General features: G+C 32.7%; 2 protein-coding genes and 1 long non-coding RNA gene across 6 annotated transcripts in view; 2 read left to right on the top strand and 1 right to left on the bottom strand.

The window, feature by feature from the left end:
* LOC123199382 (transcription factor TGA1-like) overlaps positions 1 to 22,229 on the top strand; it is a 108,916-nt gene that overhangs the window by 56,401 nt on the left and 30,286 nt on the right. The gene's annotated exons all lie outside the window — the stretch shown is intronic.
* On the bottom strand, positions 3,186 to 5,436 carry LOC123199387. Of its 4 annotated transcripts, none has more exons than XR_006498360.1 (3): positions 4,894 to 5,436; positions 4,438 to 4,582; positions 3,186 to 3,692 (listed from the first exon to the last, which is right to left on the bottom strand). It is a non-coding gene; the product is annotated as an uncharacterized LOC123199387 (long non-coding RNA). The 4 variants fall into 4 exon arrangements; XR_006498361.1 differs by having other exon boundaries at positions 3,186 to 3,607; XR_006498362.1 differs by having other exon boundaries at positions 3,186 to 3,580.
* On the top strand, positions 15,026 to 17,667 carry LOC123199004 (TMV resistance protein N-like). Its single transcript, XM_044613802.1, has 2 exons — positions 15,026 to 15,519; positions 17,535 to 17,667. Exons 1-2 carry the CDS (start codon positions 15,026 to 15,028, stop codon positions 17,578 to 17,580), a joined length of 540 nt encoding a protein of 179 aa, XP_044469737.1. The 3' UTR covers positions 17,581 to 17,667.

The following is a 22,229-nucleotide window of genomic DNA, read 5'->3' as shown; positions in this document are numbered from 1 at the left end:
TCTGAACAAAATCTGGATAAACCCAACGAATCTGTGAGAGCATAGATTCTCACCTGTTAATCACCAATAGACAGGTGTCTGAAAATTTTCATTTCTTGTCCACGGACATACAAGCACTCCAACATCCCAACATCTCAACGCTGGACACCTGAAATAACTCAAAATTATTGATCAGCAAAACTGAAACTATTGAATACAAATGATGTGAACGTTGGTTGTTTTACCAGTGAAAAGGCAGCTGCTGCAATTTCTACAGCCTCTCTCCAACTTAAGTTGATCCTAAGTCTCTACTCAGCCTTGTTCCAGCACTTCAGACCCTTTCTCCTCCACCACCCAAGAGCACAATCAACAAGTGCACAACAGAATCACTACTCCAGCAAGCAAATTTCAATTTCTCAGCATAACCTACCAAAATGAAGCAATGTAATGGTAGAAAAATAGGGGGCAGCACAGAATGTTATCAGAAAATGTTTCTTTCATTTATCAATGTAATATTTAATCACTCCTCAATTCATTTCATTACAATGCTGTCAATAGGAATAAACTGGAAACTGCTTAAGAAAAAACACACTCCAATACAAAGATGAAAATACTAAGCTGGCTAATATGAGAGGCCAGTACTCCCCATAAAAATAAACTCTCAATACAAATTTTTCTACATGATTCTTTCTACACAGCAATGCTCTCCCACTCCCATTTTAATTCTCATAACTGCCTCTATTTCCATCCCAGTCTTAAGGCCGTGTGTCATTATTTAGAGCTGCTGACATGTACATCCCAGGTCCACCTTCTCCCTTTGCTGCATCTGGATTTCTTCAGGGTTTCTCTTCTTTGGGCCTGCATGAAAAAACTTTAGCAATTAGTACCATCTCAACAAATTTACAGAGATGAACTTCTATGCATTTTAAAATCTCTTTCAATCAAATTATGCAATAACCTTGAGGTTGACATGAGATTTCTAAATAGTCTTTCCATCCTTCTTTTTGCTCCACGTGTCCATCCTTCTTAAACTTTCTAAGAGTTTGCCGAGGTATCATAAAAAATGAACCACCCGGAATTATAAATCAATGCAACAACGAATGGGATGGGTCAAAAAGTTGGAAGAAACAAGGTTCTAAATGAAACAATACTTGTAGGTGTTTTTGGTTGTCCAGAGATAAGTATATTGAGGCTTCTATAGTTGGCAAATATTTCACCTATTTCAGCTGCACTAAACCATCAAATTTGAGCTAGTTAGTAAGTCTGCATTTTATGTGTATAATACATGTTTGTCGTACTTTTCCATTTTAAACATGTTTCATCAATGTGTATTTTAGATCACATCGTATCTTTCAATTGTTGTTTACAAGGTAATATTTGAGTCTTACTCTTTTATTATTATTTTTTGAAAAAATCAAGAACTAGATAAATCATAAATACAACAAGAATACCACCAAAGTAACCTCTCTATCTTCCCAAGAAGCTAAAAAAGTTATAGCCCTCAAATATAAAAGTTTACATAGGTTTCTCTCCAACACAAGTTCTTGTATTGATTAAAAGTTTTTTTTTTGGATTAAAACAATCCATTGCTACCTTAAAAATGTTTATCCAAAATTCCGCTGCATAATTTTGTAGAAGTTTCATTTATGGCTCAAGAAACTTGGTGAAGATGGAGGTAGCCTTACGGTGTTAGATGTAGAAGTGATACATGTTACAACTACACTTGGCTAACTCAAGCCTTACAAGACATAATTGGTGCACCAAAAATAAATATAAATTCAAATGATGAAAATGAATTTACAACTCTTCATTGGGCAACAAAATATTGAAGGTAAAACTCTTAACACATATTTGGTGCCACCCACAAAGGTAAAGTAACCTGAACAGTTTTACCTCCTATACTTTACTGTCCAATAAAAAATTAAAAAATTCATTCTTATTACTTAAATTTATATTTATTTTTGCCGCACCAAATATGTCTTGAAAAGCTAGAATATAACCAAGTGCAATTGCAAAATGTATCACTTCTACATCTAAAACCGTAAACTTACTTTCACCTGTACCAAGTTTCTTGAGTCATAATTGAATCTTCTACAAAATTATGTAACGAAATTTTGGATAAACACTTTTAAGGTAGCAATGGATTATTTCAATTCAAAAAAAGAAAAAAAAACTCTGGAATCAATATAAGAACTTTTATTGGAAAGAAACCTATAAAAAACAGATTTTTTTTTTTAGGGCTAAGGGAAAAGCACCTTTAGGATAGCAATGGATTGTTTCAATTCAAAAGAAAATAAAAAACCTCTGAAATCAATACAAGAATTTATGTGGGCAAGAAACCTATATAAAAACAAATTTTTTGTTGCGTCTTCTAATGAAATTTCAGTTATATAGTTGTTAAGACAACAGGTTTTCATATCTTTTATGAAAACTTTTAATTGTAACGCTACCAAAATTAGTAGCAGGATCCACAATAAAAATGAAACAATGCAAAATTAAATAAATATTAAAATACTCGTTAAAATTATATCACGCTTACAACTTTTCTAACTTATTGGGAAGATTAAGTTGTTACTTTGGTTGTCTTCTTATTGTGTTTATGATTTTTTGGGTTTTCTTGCTTGTATTAGAAAATATATATATATATAAAGGAGTAAGACTCAAAATATGACTCTATACACAATAATTAAAAGATATGATGTGATCTAATGTTGTCCTCTTGTCTTCCCTTTAGTAAAGAAGTACTATGCCTATAGGTTCCCTGTGTCAGTGGTATTCAATTAACTTGGTAGGAAATCAATAACAAAAATCAACCTTCAAAATAAAAGTGGAAAAATCAAATTATATCAACCTTAAGCATGCACTTCCAAATGAACCAAAGAAAAAGCCAAAAAACTATGGACAAATCAAATTGCGGCAACAGTAAGCATACATATTTTTATGAATTTTTTATTTGAAGACATTAGTTAACAAAGTGGGCAACTTGCACTTAAACAAATTTATTTAACAAAAGATACAAAAATTAAAAATTAAAAAACAATATCTTCTGAGAAGTTGTCACAAGATTCATATCATCTGAATAAACCCCAAGAATCTTTGAGGAGGAGACAATGGTTTTTTACTTTTCAATCATTAGATACATACGCCTTTGCAAATTTTCATTTGTTTCTAAATAAACATACAAGCAATTCAACATCTCAATTATGTTAACTTGTAAAATTTCACTCTTGTTAATTGATGAAACTGATAGACAACATTGAATATAAAATCTACATCAAATTATTGCACGAACCTTGAAATTTTAATAAACTCATGTACCGTCTTTGCATCTTTCTTTTTCTTTTTCCCCGACACATGGTCATCCTTCCTAAACTCTCAAAGCCTTTGCAGCTTAATGACAAAAAAGGAGCCACTTGCAATTAATGTAACTTAGCCATGTTACATCCATAAAATGGTTAGAAAAATAAAATCCCAAATGAAACAATACTTGGAGGCCTTCGTTGTGGTTGAGAGGCAAGTATTTGAAGCTTTTCATGGTTTTCAAATATTTTGCATATTTCAACTACATTCAATCACCTGTATTGCGCTTCTTTCACGATTTCTTCAACACCGGCGCCATTCAAACAATCTGCAGCGTCATTCATATCAGTAAAACAATTCAAATTGTGAACTCATTCATAAGTACTTTCTCTGTTCAACCAGAAAGCATCTACCTGAAAGTGCCATAAGAAAGGTGTCAAAGATGAAACAAATGGTTGCAAAAACTGAGAACTCTGTTTATCGGAAAGTGTAATGATACTAAAATTTGGTGAAAAAATGAAAACAGTGTAGATTGATTGAAAAAAAAAAAATTGAAGAGCAAAAAAGGAACCCTAAGTTTATAGAGAGAAAAAGAATGAACTGAAATACTGTATAACCTCTTATTTTATTAATAGAATGGCGAAAAGTTACATTGCTTGAATTACATTTGAATTTATACTCCTTTGTGTCTGATGTGGCAATCCTGATGAAATGCAATAACCGCCATTCATCTTTTACAGAGAAGGCACACTAACATTGATTCTAAGCCGTTGGATTTTACCAAATGAGTCATTAACTAACCGTTAGTTTTCTGCTGAAAGGCTTGTGCCTCCTCTAGCACAGTTAAGCCAAAGCACCAACCTACCTACTTGTTTGACTACATTCTCAACAAAAAAGGAAAGAAGAGAGGCAAAAAGTGTCATAAATGATAAGAGAATTGTGATGAAATGAAATGAAATAGGAGAAGTTTACATTGAGATGGTCGAAGAGTAAATCCAAGGGGGTACCGATCACTTCGTTGAGAGATTTCCAAGAGAAAGATATGAAAGTTGGTACAAAGTTTTATGTGGAGTGATTTTTCAAGTACGCCTAGAAAAATTCAAATGCAAACTTGTAAAATTAATTTCTCTAGCATGCTCAATACTTATCATGCCTCACCTCTGAAAATTGTTCCATAGACCTCATCAACTCCGGCAATTCACGAGGGCTACTAGGTGTACTCAGGTTTGGGAAGAAATCATTCCCAAATACATGGGGAAAAGGCTGATTTCAAAATCATTATTATAAGCTTGCATGCCATCTCCTAGAACAAAAAGAGAAGAACAACATTAATATCGACGAGCACACATTTTAACAAATCAGGGAAAGTTGTTCAATTGAATACCTGTAAACAATATATTGCGACAAGACTCATGATCATAATCGTTATCATAATCTAGCAAGCCATTTTCTTGAACAGAAAGAAAGCAAAAGATGTATTAACTTGCACATTTTTAATTAATGAATGTAAACTAATCAACTGATTTTACTAGTAAATGATATAAAGTCATAAGAACCAGAGAGATAATGATGAGCTAAAAGCTCGAACAACATAAAGGAGCCACAAGAACACACCTAATTTAGCATATCCTGGAATTTCGTTCAAGTTGGTTGTCTATGCAGTTTGTGGAGGCAAAGCCAATTGGTAACTCTCATTATCTACAGAGCTAGGCATAGGTAATTGGTAAGTGATGGTCGACAATGCCGGTTGGAAAACCTGTTACCTCCAAAATGTTCAATTTCTTGCTGCGTTTACAATTTTTCCAGTTTTCCTAATGGTTTCAGAGACGAAAGATTATAAAGTAAGACCCAAAATGACTTTGCATTTGTGTGGGACAATATGCAAGCGTCATGGAGCTTGAACTTAAGATATAGAGGCTATAGCCTACTGAAAACATTCACAAAATCCCTAAAAACACCAACATATAAATGCTCTAATTCTGTACATGTAGGCAAAGGGTTCGTGCATCTTATTTACCGAAACTATTTATAACTAATGTCTATCATTTGATGCTCTTGTTATGATGCAAGATATTATTGAAATTACAAGGTAAGCAAAGAGAAAACCAAAGCAAGAAAACAATCACATCTGGCACAAATTTACATGGTTTGTCAATGTTCTTACTTCCTCGGAACTGTTGTAAAATCTATACATTATATAGTTTTTGATCACCAAAGTCATCCAAAATACAATAATGTCCTCATTCCATAATCAAAATTACAAAAATAACAATACAATACTGTAAATTATACAAACCCTTATGTACAATAGAGCTAACGGTAGGTGTTAGTTTCAGCAGCCCGTTACAAATTTTAACGATCCATAGGGCCCTTACATTATTTGTTTCCTACAAATAAGACTTGGTAAAATTTCAATATAGGACACAACAAATTAAATCCTGCAGAGCACTCCCAGTACACTAATAAAAAGCCCTAAATAGGGAAACGGTGTAGGGAACAAATCGGATTCAAGAAGAAAAAAACAGTAAAAGGAAATCAAAGCACTTCTGAACAAAATCTGATAAACCCCAAGAATCTTTAAGACTATATCTAACCCTTCAATCATCTGTTAGATGCGCCTTTGAACCATGGACATACAAGCACTCCAATATCTTAGTGCTGCCCACCTGAAAGAATTCAAAATTGTTAATCTACTAAACTGACACCATTGAATATAAATTTACATAGATGAACTTTTATGCTCCACACGTGCATTTCCATCCTTTATATGCTTTTTAAGAGTTTGACGGGGTATATATCATAAAAAATAAACCACCTGAATGAAGGTAAACCATTGGAATTGTGCTTGTTTCCTTATTTCTTCAACATCTATATCAAGATGTTGATTTGGTAATGATCTTCTTCTCAATAATGTAACTCATTGGTTAAGTGCTTACTTTGTTGAGCAGTAAAACATGTATTTGAAATTTGATAGGTTTAAATAATTTTTATGTTTAGTATAAGATAATAAAAGAATAATAAAAGATTATTTTACTTAAATGATCTTTGGTATAATTAATCTAAAATATTTTTTATGTTTGTTATTATATTAATTGAAAATGAAGATATTTTTGTCCTAAAAAATTAATAAGTAAAAATATAATTATAATAAAATCAAGATAACTTTGGTAATATTTTAATACCCTAAAGTGATGGTGGTATTACTCTTTATATTACATACTATATCACCATTAGTAATAGAGGATTATCAAAATTTTTTATTTTTTGACAAACCAAACAAAATAATATAAATAATAAAATATAGGTTAGCAAATAAATCTTTTAATACTTCAGCCATACACCCTCTAAATGTGAACAACTTATGTTGCTGAAATATACATTACACCATAAAAAATGACCATTTGTTATCCAACTGATGTATAACTAGTACAACCATCCTATCATTTAAAATGACTGTTTTGTTGTGTTTATATAGACACCTTTATGCCACATGAACTAAGTTTTTGATGAATTATTAACACATATCAAAGCTCAGTCAAAATACTCATCCAATGTATACTAGAAACACAAGTCCCCTTTTTCCTTCTAAGTAGTTCGGTTGCTCTGTGTAAATAACTTGGTGCTATCTTACTCTTGGTCAAATAACAAAAGACTTCTCAAATTCACTTCAAAGAGAAAGAACTACCAAATGTGGGTAAGTTTATTCCACACACCTTCTTTACCTTTGAATACATATTGTAGCCCAATTTTTTGATTTTGGTTTATGTTTACGGGTGAATATCATTAATGTTAAAATTTTGTTTACTATTTCATTGTGTTATAGGTTTTTTTACCACGTAAATGCTTCCCAACACAACCCTTACACAAGACTTTAGTTTCAACTCTAGAGTTTTTAACCTTTGATTTGTCGATCAATTTCAGTTTTGTATTAAAATTGATTATTCGGTGGGTTTATTCTTTTAGAGTGATACTGTACATACGAACTGTTATTTTGTACTTGTGGCTTTAACTTGAACTAAGGGCATAATGGTAATTTGGTAAAGTTAGTAACGGTGTTTTTGTCATTTAAGCATGAGGGGCAGATAAGTAATTTTTGCTAGTTCAATCCCTAACTATATTTACTATTCCTCTTCCCAGCAATGCCTATTGCAGAAACAAATTACCCAACCCTCTCTTGCTCTCGGTCCGCTTCCTCTGCTAAGTTACTGTGCACAGATGAGAAGTCAAAGATGCTTAGTAGGTAGTAGTATATGTGTTGAGGTCATAAGAACCATGAAAAACTTGAGCTTGATAAAATATATATGTTTTTTTTTTTAACTTTTGGACATTTAATTCAATCCAACTTACTGTTCTTCTCTTATCCATTGCTCGTATATTTCTGAATGAGGGGACCATCTATCTAAAATTTTGAATGAGTCTAAGCAATTTGAATAACATGTTACTGTAATCATAACCTACCAATGCATGATCCGATTCAATAACCTCACCCTCAAGGTCTTTCACCACAGGTAGAATAACGCTGATTCATAAGCTAACATTGATAATTGGTTTTCGTTCCTGATCTTGACACCTTGATCAATTCACAAAATATAGAAGTTAATAATCTAAGACAGTCATGTCAGCAAGCAGGAGATGCTCTGACTCAAGGCGTGGAGAAATTGCAGTCAACTCTTGATGAAACTGTTGCTGCAGGTCAACTGGTGGAAGGAGGTTACATCCCAAAGATACCTACTGCAATGGATAAGTTGGAAGCTCAAGTCAGCTTTTTGAACCAGGTAATAATCCGAGGTATTGCTGCTGATCTAAACTTTCAATGTGTTTCTGTAATGCGTTTTCTGATCCGCCAGTTTTTTATCAGCCTATCTGATTTAAGTTGAGAAACTTTCTAACGAGTTGAATTTGCATTCATCTGTGAAATTGAAGTTTTCTTCTGTTTAAGCACTATGTAGCTTGAATGCATCCTGTGATGCCCGACAAATCACACATATTTTCTCATCCCTTTCCTTTTAAACCATCTTCTTGGCATTGAATTCATTATTTTGGTTATTTATTGCAGTCATGATTTGTGGGAAATATCATTTTCGTGGTGTACTAAAAAACCGTAGTTGATTTTTCCTTCAGTGCTTCACTATTCTGCAAACTTAAGTATGGCTATATAGTCAAATATGGATATTCCCTACCGTTGAGAGTTTCTCTGAATAAGATTTCATGATCGGCAACCAGACCACTAATTGGTTTCCGTTAGCAAAAATGATATGATTGGTAGAAAGTAATATAATGATCTTAGCATAGCATGGTTCTTTAAATTTCAGGTTCATACGATCTGATATATGTTAGTTTTTACTTGGAACATCTTGACATGTTACCAAATTTATAAGCTTTTGCCCGAACAGGCTGATCATTTTCACCAAGAAACACTACAGCGGATGTCTCATATCCATACAACTCACCAGGTTGTCGAGGCCTGCTTGCACTAGGAGAGTACTTCCAACGCCTTAAAGCTTTTAGTTCACTTTGGGCCACCCGTCCGCGCGACACTGCCTAATCTTATACCAGAAAATCAACAAGCTCAAACTCTTTGGAAGATCATCACTGCTCAAACTTCGTTTCCTGATCAGAGGTACCTCTGGACATTGTTGCTATAAACATAATTTGCATACTTTAAATTGCTGACATTTTTGAAGCAGCCACAAACGTCTTAGGATATTGTAAATATAAATAGTCTTTTTAGCAGGGACGAAGTTAAGTTGTAATTGAATCAATTTTTGATGCATGATGTTCATTTTAGGGTTTGTGCATTCGGGGTACCTTTGCAATGTTGTCATGTCAATTTTTGTAAGGCAACGGTCTTATGAATTATTCAATTGAAGTTTAATCTTATCTAACCCTTGAGAATTATTACTGAGAGTTCATAAAATGTAGGCCGCCTATCTCTTGTCATGGCCATAAAGAACAAAAGACAAGGTCAAAAGACTATTTTCCCTCCAAGGTTTGTCGAAATGATAGTTCTAACCCTTTAAAAAAGCCAAATTTTCATCTGTTATCTACTTCTATTAGTGAATTTGGTTAAGTAAAATAAATGAAATCAGTGTATATAGATTTTTCTATTTTTTTCTATTTTCTCCTTTCCCTCTTATTCTTTTTTATTTTTCCTTTCCTCTTATTTTTTCTATTTCCCCTTTTCAAAAGTTTTGAGAGTAATTATAATTTTAAAAATACTAGAGGTGTTAATAAAAATTTTTGGGTTTTTTTTTTTACTTAAAAATGGTTCAAAGAGGTTTTTGAAATTTTAAAATTTAATATTCCCTTAAATTTTAAAATTTTGAATTGAGTTGTTTCAAAATAACCAGCTTTTTAATAAAAAAATCTTATTTAAATTGGACTATTTTTTTTGGGCCAAATCAACCACTCCAACCAATGACAGTCTGTGGTGGTGGAAGTTAATCAAAGCTAAGAGACAAAATAAAATATAAAATTGGAAATGTAGAGAATACCTTCTTTTAGATGGACAACTGATACCCCTATGACCCTATCTTGGAGAAGTATAGAAAAAGACCAATCACGGGGCATTGATGACTTGGGTATTAGTTGGGAGGCAAAAGTTATGGAGATTGTGAATGGCAACTCTTGGAAATGGTCTACTGCCAATTATTGGAAATGGTCGGCTGCAGGCTCTAATGCGCTTTCAGAGATCAAGGGTCATTGATGAATAATCCTAGAGATGGCTTAGACTCTATTGCATGGTTGCCCGCGACCAAATTGTCAATTTTCTACAAGGTTGGCTTAGAATGAGTTAAGGAGTAAGAAAAGAGAGGTTAAGTGGATTGACCTTGTATGTCACATAAAAAACATTCCTAGACAAGCCATTATCCTCTGGTTGGCAATTAAGCAAAGACTCTGACTAGAGACAAACTTGTCAAACTTGGACTCACAAATAATGTTAAATGCGTGTTATGTAATCATTATGATGATGATATAAACTACATTGTCTTCCAATGTGAATACAACAACTATATCTGGAAGACCATTTTGGGGAAAAGTTTCTTGAGTTACAATGGGCAAAACTGGAACTCTTTTATTGATGAAATTTCTTATGATTGGAAAGGAAGTTGGTTAAAATTCTTGATGGGCAAGTTAAGCCTTGGCTACTATTTACGCCATTTGGAAGGAAAGCAACAACAGGATTTTTCCTAATCTTCTGCAGCCCAAAGATAGAATTGGGGAAAGGATCAGAAGACTGGTAAGAGGCAAAGGGGCTAACCTCTCAAATTTTTCGCCTACTAATGTCAATGAAGCCATTGCTAGGAACTGGGGCCTTCTGAACTGCATCTTGCACCTCCAAATGCTAAGGCTTCTCCGCTTTGGAGTTGAATTTGCATTCATCTGTGAAATTGAAGTTTTCTTCTGTTTAAGCACTATGCAGCTCGAATGCATGCATGTGATGCCCGACAGATCACACCTATTTTCTCATCCCTTTCCTTTTAGACCATCTTCTTGGCGTTGAATTCATTATTTCGGTGATTTATTGCAGTCATGATTTGTAGGAAATATCATTTCGTGATGTACTAAAAAACTGTAGTTGATTTTTCCTTCAGTGCTTTGCTTTTCTGCAAACTTAAGTATGGCTCTATAGTCAAATATGGATATTCTCTACTGTTGATAGTTTCTCTGAATAAGATTTCATGATCGGCAACCAGACCACTGATTGGTTTCTGTTAGCAAAAGTGATATGATTGGCAGAAAGTTATATAGTGATCTTAGCATAACATGGTTCTTTAAATTTCAGGTTCATACGATTTGATACATGTTAGTTTTTGCTTGGAACGTCTTGATATGTTACCAAAATTATAAGCTCATGCCCGAACAGGCTGATTATTTTGGACAAGAAACACTACAGCAGATGTCTTGTATCCTAACAACTTGCCAGGTTGCTCGAGGCTTGCTTGCACTAGGAGAGTACTTCCAACGGCTTGGAGCTTTTAGTTCAATTTGGGCCACCCATCCTCGTGACACTGCCTAATCTTATACCAGAAAAAATCAACAAGCTCAAACTCTTTGGAAGATCATCACTGCTCAAACTTCATTTCCTGATTAGAGGTAATTGTTGTTATAAACATAATTTGCATACTTTAAATTGCTAACATTTTTGAAGCAGCCACAAGCATCTAGGGAAATTGTAAATAGTCTTTTAACCGGGACGAAGTTAAGTTTGTAATTAAATCAATTTTTGATGCATGATGTTCATTTTTATGATCTTTTAAAGCATATATTTAGGATTTATGTTTTCGAGGTACCTTCGTAATGTTGTCATGTAAATTTTTACAAGGCAATAGTTTTATGAATTATTCAATTAAAGTTAATCTCATCTAATCCTTGAAGATTGTTACTGAGAGTTCATAAAATTTAGGCCGCCTATCTTTTGTCATGCCATAAAGAACGAAGGACAAGGTCAAAAGACTATTTTCCCCCCAAGGTTTATCAAAATTATATCTAACCCTTTAAATTTAAAAAAGCCAATTTTCACCCGCCATCTACTTTTGTTAGTGGATTTCATTAAGTGAAATAAATGAAAATTATTATATATATTTTTCTATTTTTTTCTTTTTTTTCTATTTTCTCTCTCTCTTATTCTTTTTATTTTTCTTTTCCTCTTATTTTTTCTGTTTTCCCTTTCCAAAAGTTTTGAGAGTAATTGTAATTTTAAAAATACTAGAGGTGTTAATAAAAATTTTTGGGTTTCTTTAACCTTAAAAAAAGTTCAGAGTGGTTTTTGAAATTTTAAAATTTTAAAATTTCTAGTTCAATTATTTCAAAATAACTAGTTTTTTTAATAAGGAAATCTTATTTAAATTGGACTTTTTTTTTTGAGACCAAATTGACCAATCCAACCAATGATAGTCTTTGGTGGTGGAAGTTAATCAAAATAAAAAATGAGCCGAGAGACAAAATCAAATATAAAATTGGAAATGCAAAGAATACCTTCTTTTAAATAGACAATTAGCACCCCGTATGACTCTCTCTTGGAGAAGTATAGAGAAAGACCAATCAAGGGGCATTGATGACTTGGGTATTAGTGGGGAGGTGAAAGTTATGGAGATTGTGAATGACAACTCTTGGAAATGGTCGGTTGCGGACTCTATTGCACTTTCAAAGATCAAGGGGCATTGATGAATAATCCTAGAGATGGCTTAGATTCTATCGCATGGTTGTCGTCGTCCAATGGTCAGATTTCTACAAAGTCAGTTTGGAATTAGTTCAAGAGTAAGAAAAGAGAGGTTAAGTGGTCTGACCTTGTATATCACAAAAAACACATTCCTAGACAAGCCATTATTCTTTGGTTGGCAATTAAGCAAAGACTCATGACTAGAGACAAACTTGTCAAACTTGGACTCACAAATAATGCTAAATGCGTGTCATGTAATCATTATGATGAGGATATAAACCACATTTTCTTCGGATGTGAATACAACAACTTTATTTGGAAGACCATTTTGAGGAAAAGTTTCTTGAGTTATAATGGGCAAAACTAGAACCCCTTTATTGATGAAATTTCTTCGGATTGGAATTAAGTTAGTTAAAATTCTTGATGGGCAAGTTAAGCCTGGGGCTACTATTTATGCCATTTGGAAGGAAAGAAACAACAGGATTTTCTCTAATCTTCTGCAGCCCAAAGATAGAATTGTGGAAAGGCTCAGAAGACTGGTAAGAGGCAAAGGGGCTGACCTCTCAAATTTTTCGCCTACTAATGTCAATAAAGCCATTGCTAGGAATTGGAACCTCCTCAACTGCATCTTTCACCTTCAAATGCTAAAGCTTCTCCTCTTTGGAGGTGGCAGCCCTTTTTGCTAACAGTGTGTTCTTTTGTAGGTTCCCTCTTTCTGATCTTTAGTCAAGTCCTATTCTGTAGGCTTGGTGCTGGTTGCAGTGGTCAATATTGATAGCTTTTCCCCTCTCCATTGCCTCAACTCTGCTGCTGGGATTTTCTTTTCTGCTCTTTCCTGGTGGCTTTCGAAACCTGCCTTTTCGCTACTGTCTTCTGGAGCTTGAATCTCCTGTTTCCTGGTGCTTGTGTTTGCTTCTAAATTCTGATCAGAAGCTTTCGCATCAGTTTTCTCTGCTTCCCCTGTTTTTGCCGTTCATTCCCCTACTTCTCCTGCTGTTGTTCTCCAGGCCTCCCTTTTCCCCAGCTGTGGCTTGGTTTGGAGCCCTCAAAAATTTCTCCTGGTCTGCTGCTTGGTTTCCTTGCAGTTGAGGCTTGCTTCTGGTCCTCATGGACCTTCAGTCTTTGCTGGTCTGGTTGGCTTGAATTCTTCCTGCAGGCTTTTCTTGCATCTTCAAATTTTTGCTCCTGGATTGCTACATGATGATATGGTCCTCTAGTTTGGGCTTATTTATCCTCTGTTGATGGGTTCTGGTCTGAAATTCCTGAGCTGTAGTCCTTCTATGAGGATCTTTGGATGCTGGTTTGTTGTATGATCAAGCAAGGTGAGTTTTGTCTCTCCGAGTAGAGCGTCAGAATTCATTGAGTTTGGATTGTCAATTGATTCGGCCGGTGCTTCTGTCATTTCCTGATTTTGCTTTTGTCCATTACGTCTGCTTCCCAGTGTCGGCACCTGCATTTCTTCCTGATGTGCTTTTGAAAAGTTTTTCCAAATCCATGCAGACTAATTCCCACCAAAAATATTAAAACGAAATCAAATTTCCAACTGCTTAGAAATGGAGGGAATTTAATGTTGTCATTTTCATATTTAATTTTCTAATTTCTTCGGAAGAAAAAATACAAAGAGAAGCCTACAAGAAATCCTGTGGCTGTTGGCCAAAATGGTGGAGGTGTCCCTGGTTAGCTATTGGGGAAGTTCCCACACTGGCCATGACTTTGCTGCAATGGAGATTTTGAAGGTCCTGTTAAACTGCTAGTCTAAACTAATAGTCTTAACTTCATCGGTGAAAATACTAAAATATTTTAATATTTAATATTAATAAAATTATATATATAAGCAATAAGTATAAAATTATGTTCAAATAATAATATATTATTATATAATTAAATAATTTTAAATTAGTAATAAAATAATACATAATTATATATTAATATTTTAAAATAATCATTTGGCCGATAAAAAATAAATTAGAAAAAGACGAAACGCAGGGTATCTTCTGAGAAAACAGATAAGGGGCGTTTGGTTTGGATAATGTTTTATTACCAAAATAGAAAGATTACATTGAAGATAGATTATTTAGAATATTACTAGGTATAAATTATTGTTATGTTTGATAAAATTTGGTAGGTATAAATAATTATTGTGTTTGGTTAAAGGTAATAAAAAATTACTAATAAATTATTTTACTTAAATGCCCTTGAAAACAATTATTTTTAAATATTTTTTATATTATTTGTCATATTTATTAAAAATAAATTTATTTTTGTCTCAAAAAATTAATAAATAATAATATAATTTTAATAAAATTAAGATTACCTTGATAATCTTTAAATACCTAAGGTGAATATAGTAATCAGATTATCACTTATATTATCTGTCACATCAGCATTGGTAATAGAAGATTCCTGTAATATTTTATTACTAACAAGTCAAACAAAGGAATAAAAGATAGATTACCAAGGTAATCTTCAAAAACTGAAACCAAACGGCCCATAAGGCGATGTTTTAGTTCAACTGCTCAATGGGGTGATGTTTTAGTTTACCCTTCTTTGTTTATGCGAACTGCCTCTCTTCACTTGCACTTAATGGCTTCCTCTTCTTCTTCTTCTTCTTCATCCATTACTCCTAAAATAGAGTATGAGGTTTTCCTTAGTTTCCGTGGTGTGGACACCCAACAAAACATTACCAGCCATCTTTATGAAGCCTTTTGTCAAAAAAAGATTAAAACTTTCATTGACGATAGCCTTGATAGAGGAGAAGAAATTTTTGCATCTCTTTTGAAGGCAAATGGACATTCAAAGATCTCGGTTATCATTTTTTCTAAAGGGTATGCTTCCTCCAGATGGTGTCTCAAAGAACTTGAAGAGATTGTTAAATGTAAGAACACGTATGATCAGATCGTAATACTAGTCTTCTATGACGTAGATCCATCTGATGTCAGGAATCAAACTGGGGATTTTGGGAAAGCATTTGCTGAGCTTGAAAAGCGTTTTATGGATGATTCAGAGATGTTGCAGAGATGGAGGACTGCTTTGAGGGATGCAGCCAACCTATCTGGTTATGATTCAAAGAACTCTAGGTAACTGTAAATTTCTTTGTCAATGTTTTTATGTAATAATATTTTTTTTTTGGTAAGTACTTTGAAGCTACAAATTACCAATTTTTATGTAATAATCTTACATACAGCAGTTCCTTATATTTTCTGTTTTTATTATCTTTTCCAGATTTACTGGAGACAGATTCAGATGGTCAAAATAATAGTCAATTGGAAGTTTGACCTTATATTTTATACTATGCTAATTTGGGTTGGGTTCTTGTTGTGTGTCTTCTAGCCCAAAAAACAGAAAGACTTAACACAAACACTTTCCATTAATACGAATTATCAGTTTTACTTTTTTGAATGACGGCTAATTACTATCTAAATATGATATATCATTAAATACATACTTAATGATTATTTCATTTTTTCTGAGAATTGAATTTTAGCTTTGATAAGTTTTACAAGTTTTTACGACATGGAAAGTGATGATCAAATTATATTTGAATCTAAAATTTTGTGCCACTGAGAAATGAACTTGAATTCATATCATGATGCAGTTCTTCATTATGCCAATCTTACATTTAAAAATTTTTATTTAATGAACAGTCAAAATAAACAGAAAAGAATTAAAATTATGTTATATTTATTTATTTCATTTTTAGTCATTTAATTTTAGTATCATATTATTTAATTGTTTATTTTTTATTTTTAGGAATGAGGCAACACTGGTAAAAGATGTTGTCAATGATGTATGGAAGAAGTTGGATTACAACTCCTCAGTTGTTCCTTCTAAGGACCTAGTTGGACTAGAGTCATCAATTGAAGAGATTGAAAATTTATTATGTTCAAAAAGTGTTTGCAAGCTAGGGATTTGGGGTATCGGAGGCATAGGAAAAACTACTCTTGCTGGTGCTATATTAGAAAAAATCTCTAAACAGTTTGAAGCTTCTTATTTCATTTTGAATATTAGAGAAGAATCAGAGAAAAGCGGAGGATTAAATGACTTATGCCAAAAATTGAGTTCTGCAATTTTAAGGGATGAACATCTCAATCATGGATTCACCTTCAGAAGAAAAAGTTTCATTAGCAGAAAAAAAGTTCTCATTGTGTTTGATGATGTAACGAAGTTAGAACAAATAAAATATTTAATGGGAGTTTTTGACAACTTCGATTCAGATAGTCGAATCATTATAATAACAAGGGATAAACATGTGCTAAGGAATTATGAAGTGGATCACATTCATGAGATGACAGGGTTATCTTCTCATGATGCTCTTCAACTTTTTGCCTTATATGCCTCTAAAGGAAATCCTCCAACAGAAGATTATAATGAGTTATCATCTATAGTAGTAGCTTATACTAAAGGTGTTCCACTAGCTCTTAAAGTTCTTGGTTCCTTTCTATTCAAGAGGACGAAGAGAGAATGGGAAAGTGCACTAAAAAACTTAAGAACAAGTCTTCATGTGGATGTCCACAAGGTGTTAAAAATAAGTTATAACGAATTAAATGATAAAGAGAAGGTTGTATTTTTAGATATTGCATGTTTCTTTAAAGGATATAAAAGAGATCTCATAGAAGCAATCTTGAATGCTCGTGACTTTGACTCTCATATTTCGATACATCTTCTCATTGAAAGGTGTCTTATAACTACATCATTTGACACCATAACAATGCATGATTTACTTGAAGAAATGGGTAGGGAAATTGTTCGGCAAGAATCAATTGATGATCCTGGTAAACATAGTAGGTTGTGGGATCCTGATGCAATCTTTTTAGTATTGAAGTATAATATGGTAAGAGCTAGAACACTTATTTTTTATTTCTATTTTATACATACATATAATAAAATATTAGTTACCTAATATTCATTTCCAATTATCATTGGGAACTAAATTATTTGGTATAGGGTAGCAATGACACAACTTTTATTATTTTATTTACAAATTCTGAAAAGAAATTTGAGAAAGAAATATATTTGAGAGTAAATTACTTAAGAATTGATGTAATTAAGCAATTTCAAATTGACTTTTCACCAATATGCTTGTGATTTCCAGAGAACTAGAGCAATTCGAAGTATATGCTTGGATATGTTTGAAGTAGAAGAGTTGCATTTAAATCCTAAAGCTTTCAACAACATGCAAAACCTAAGATTCTTGAAAATTTATGAGTTCGAACATGGAAAGAAGGTTCTTGGTTTTGAGAAACTTGAGTCTGATTTCTCTGAGCTAAGGTACTTTTGCTGGCATGGATATTCTGACAAATCATTGCCACCAAATTTTAATCCAAAGAACCTTGTTGCACTTTCCTTGTGTAATATCGAACTTAAACAACTTTGGACTGGTAACCAAGTATATGTTAACTTCTATATATATTTTGCTTTAAATTGTAAATATATGTATGCTATTTATGTTGTTTCAATTCATTTATTATTATTATTTTTTTGTGACAAAAACTTGTTAATTTGAAATATATTGACGTCAGTCACTCTAAACGTCTATGCAGTATACCAGATTTATCACTTATGCCAAATCTTGAGAGCTTGAAGCTTGAAGATTATACAAATTTGCTTGAGAGTTTCTCATCTATCCATAATCTCCATAAACTTGTTATCTTGAACCTACAAGGATGAAAAAGCTTTGATAATCTTCCAATTAGTTCTAATTGCCAATCTCTTCGAGTAGTTAATCTCTCTAATTGCTCAAATCTCAAAGAAGTTTCATATCTCCCTAATACAGTTGAAGAATTATATCTAGATGGAACTGCTATTAAAGAATTCCCATCAATAGGGCATTTCTTTAGACTAGTAACATTGAGTCTTAGAAAATGTTCAAGGTTTGAGAGATTACCAGATAGTATTCGTGAGTTGAAATCTCTTAAATCTCTTTATCTCTCGGGTTGTTCCAAACTTGACGGATTGCCTAATGACATGAGAAATTTACAAACTCTGAGGGAACTGGAACTGGAGGAAATTTCTTTTGCAGAAATTCCAACATTTATGACAAGTTTGATTAACCTGTGGGCATTGTCTTTGATAAGATGTAAGATGTAGAAGCAATCGGGTATCCCACTCTTTGATTTATCTGTCTTCCAAAGAATGATAAAGCTAAACCTGGTTGATTGTTGCATCGAAGTGTTACCCAGCAATATTAGCCAATTACTCTCACTTAAATATTTAATTCTTGGCCAAAACAATTTGGAGACGCTACCAGAGAGCATCAAAGACCTCTCTAACCTGAAATTTCTTTATTTAAGCAATTGCCAGAGGCTTAAATACTTACCAGAGCTTCCAAGCAGGTTAGAGACAATGATGGCAATGAATTGCGTATATCTTGAATCAATATCAAGTTTACCAGCTTCATTCCTAGGTATATCGACTTGTAATGTGGATGTCTGGTTGCACAATTGTTTCAAACTAAAATTAGATATGACAGATGCTCTCCTGAATATTGAGAGAAATGCAGATGTGTGGCATCACTGTGAAGTAAGTCTATCTTGCTCACTTTTTCTATTTTCTTATGATGTCAATTCATTTTCTGTAAATTTTGAATCTTCAAACTTTATAAGTTTTAATGTCCTATTCAAAAAAGTTAAAAATTAAATATCAGTATACATATTTCATTGTAAAAATAAAAGATGTGTGGATTAAAATTTTAATTTATATAAACTTAAAAAATAGCCCTATCCTTGTAGTGTCTTGCCTACTTGAGATTTTTTGGGTGCATTTGGTACGTTGTATTGGATTGCACTAAGTTTTTAAAGTTGTATTAAATTGAAAATGATTTGGCTAAAACTATTATATTTATATATAATATATAATAATTAAATTCAAATTTCATAATAATATACTAAATTATTTAAAGGGAATTTATAATATTTACTATGCAAAATCAAGCAGGCTAACTGAGAAAAGATAAAAAGAGAGATTTTTTTTTTAATTGATCATCAACATCTAAGCATACAACAACTAGGATTATATAGAAGATTTGATTGACATGTTGGCAATCCATCTCTCTTTGATTTTTTTAATTGAAACCTGGAAAAGAAACTATAGATTATTTGGAATGAAGATAGATCGATGTTTGAATACCGTGGTTAGGTTTTCTTTTTCCTGTTTGTGCTATAATGAAACAATGAGTTTTGAATAAAACTCACCGATTTGATTTTATCACAATTAAATACACCACTTTGTAATTCTAACACTTAAGTACCATTACAAACAAATTCACCGCTTTGCAATTCAAACACTTAAGTACTATTACAAACTAATCCATCGCTTTGCACTTCTCATACTTTTATTCTCAATATCTCTCCTTGAACATAACTCTCTTTCTCTTCAGCATCTCTCCTTAAACATAACTTCAATAGTTGAGTCACCTTTATTCTCAACATCTCCCCTTAAACATAACTCTCTTTATTTTCATCATCTTGATGGAATTTTTTAGTCAATACACACCTAATGATACTGAGTTATGAAACTAGTGGACAGTTTAATTCAATATAATCTCAAAAAAAGATGAATTGGCTTCTCGTGCATATAAAAATTTTAAGGGAGAAGTATTTGTAAGGGTAATGACAAAATAAAAAAAGTATATATACTCAATAATGAGTTTACTATTTGACATATAAATAATCTATTGTATTATGATAGAGTAATTTTGAATTAAAGATTATATTGAATTAAACTATCCATAACAAATGTTGAACAAATTTGATGAAAGAAGAATACAGGTTTTGATGAAAGAGAAAACAAAAAATCAAGAATAGGAAAAGGAATTGAAAGCTTAAGTGAAACTTCTACTTTTTTCATAACTCTCTATCTTTTATTATGGAACGATCTGTTTTGGTTGAAACTCACTATTTTACATTATTAACCAAAAACCACCATTTTTTTTAGAAACATAAACATGTCCATCAATTTATGAAAACTATTCTAACACCACAATATTCTTCACAATTATAAGTAAATCCACTAATTTGTAGTTCTCACACTTTTATTCTCACCATACTATTAAATTTACTATTCTCATCATATTTTAACTTTAGATTATATTATACAGAATTACATTTAAAATATTCCTTTCTTATTGTATAATATTTTTATACATATAAATTTACTATTGTTAACTAAATAGTTAATATATTTAATTAGTTTTATTTGATAAAATGAAATACTATGCAGTCTTAATCTAAGACAAAGTTGATAATTCTTTAATCAAAATATTTTCTATCTGAAAATCTTACTTGGACTGTTGATTTATGAATATAGAGTTTCTTACGACATAATATTAAAATATATAGTATTAAATAGACCACTAATGTAAATGCAGGATATCATTTGGGCTGAGCAAGTGGGGAACATTGTTTATCCTGGAGGCGGAATTCCAAAGTGGTTTGACTTAAAAAGTAATGAATCTTTTGTAAAGTTTCCAGAAGGTTGGGTCAATTACAACTTAACTGGTTTCATTTTATGTGTTGTTGTATTATTACAAAACTATCAACAAAATGTTGGATTTAACCTGATTGTTAATGGAGAGATGATTTTTTCTAGTTATTTGATTCACTCATTCCATTTTTGGCTTAAGTTTCTTGAAGACGAGGACGTTATTGAATCAGATCATGTGGTCATAGGTTATCAGTACCTTTAGATGTTCGAGCAATTTCCTACACTCAATTTGAATAGCCAAGGTGGTGTTGAGTTTTTTGTTGAACATGCAACTAAGAATGGTGAGGTTCGAAGCCAGGTGAAAAAATGTGGAGTGACTTTGTTATATGCCAAAAATGATGATTTGAGAAGAGATGCAAAAGTGGACAAAAATGATGAAAGATGTCATAAGCGATTGAAACTTGAAGGTTGAAATGTTGTTACAGAAAAGGTAATGTAAGTACAAAATCCCTGAGCTTATAATATTAGGTCAGAATATGTCGATAAGATCCCCATTATGTCCTCATGTCCCTTTCTCATATGGTAAAGGGGTGACTGATGGTTGTGAAAATTTAATAAAGCTTCCAGAGGAAATTTACTCCATTTCTAGGGCTTCTTGTTTACCTAATCTTCACGATATGCCTAATCTTGGAACTTTTTCCTATGGTATTCTTTACAGATGATCTGGCTTACTGCATAGTAGTTTAATAGTTTCAAGGAAGAACTTACTTCATGTTGCCTTCTGAACTATTTGGCTAACTTTCTGCAATTTACATTCGTGGTCTATGCTCTGTAGTTCTCCATTACAGAATGTTGAAGTGCCTCTTTTTTTAAATGTTATTCAGTGTGTTTTCGGGCTGGCTTTATCTCAGGCTGGTAACTAGGCGTGTGGACACAAATTCCCTTGACTTTTATTTTAATATTCTCTGGATTTTCTTGCCTGGAATTGGATTATGTTACTAACTACTATTTAATTGGGTGTTATATGGTTACAGATATGTTTTGCTGCTATTTGGTTCTCAAGGCTATGAAAGGGTATTGGTTGCTCTTCAATACTGCTGTAAGCTTGCTATTAACTAGTAATGAGTTAGGTGTTATATCCATTGCCGCTTGGCATAACTTGGAGAAATAATTTGATGTGAAATTTGCTAATCATCTAGCCTCACTCTCTGTACACGGGAAACAAATTGATGCCGTACATTTTATTCATGCCTTCCAGCTTACTGAAAGCTTTCCCCCTGTTCCCCTCTTGAAGACATACTTAAAGAATTGAAGGAGAAACTCACAGGGAAAGGGTGTGAGTTCGGGTAGAGATACTAGTGACAGG

The sequence above is a fragment of the Mangifera indica genome, chromosome 16, assembly GCF_011075055.1.
Source record: "Mangifera indica cultivar Alphonso chromosome 16, CATAS_Mindica_2.1, whole genome shotgun sequence".
NCBI lineage: Eukaryota > Viridiplantae > Streptophyta > Magnoliopsida > Sapindales > Anacardiaceae > Mangifera > Mangifera indica.
This window is presented reverse-complemented; position numbering and strand designations above follow the sequence as displayed.

Excerpts from the sequence above, each read along its gene's own strand:
- LOC123199004 (XM_044613802.1), top strand. The coding sequence starts at position 15,026 with ATGGCTTCCTCTTCTTCTTCTTCTTCTTCATCCATTACTCCTAAAATA. Across the intron at positions 15,520-17,534 it reads TATGATTCAAAGAACTCTAG|AGAACTAGAGCAATTCGAAG; the intron begins GTAACTGTAAAT and ends TGTGATTTCCAG.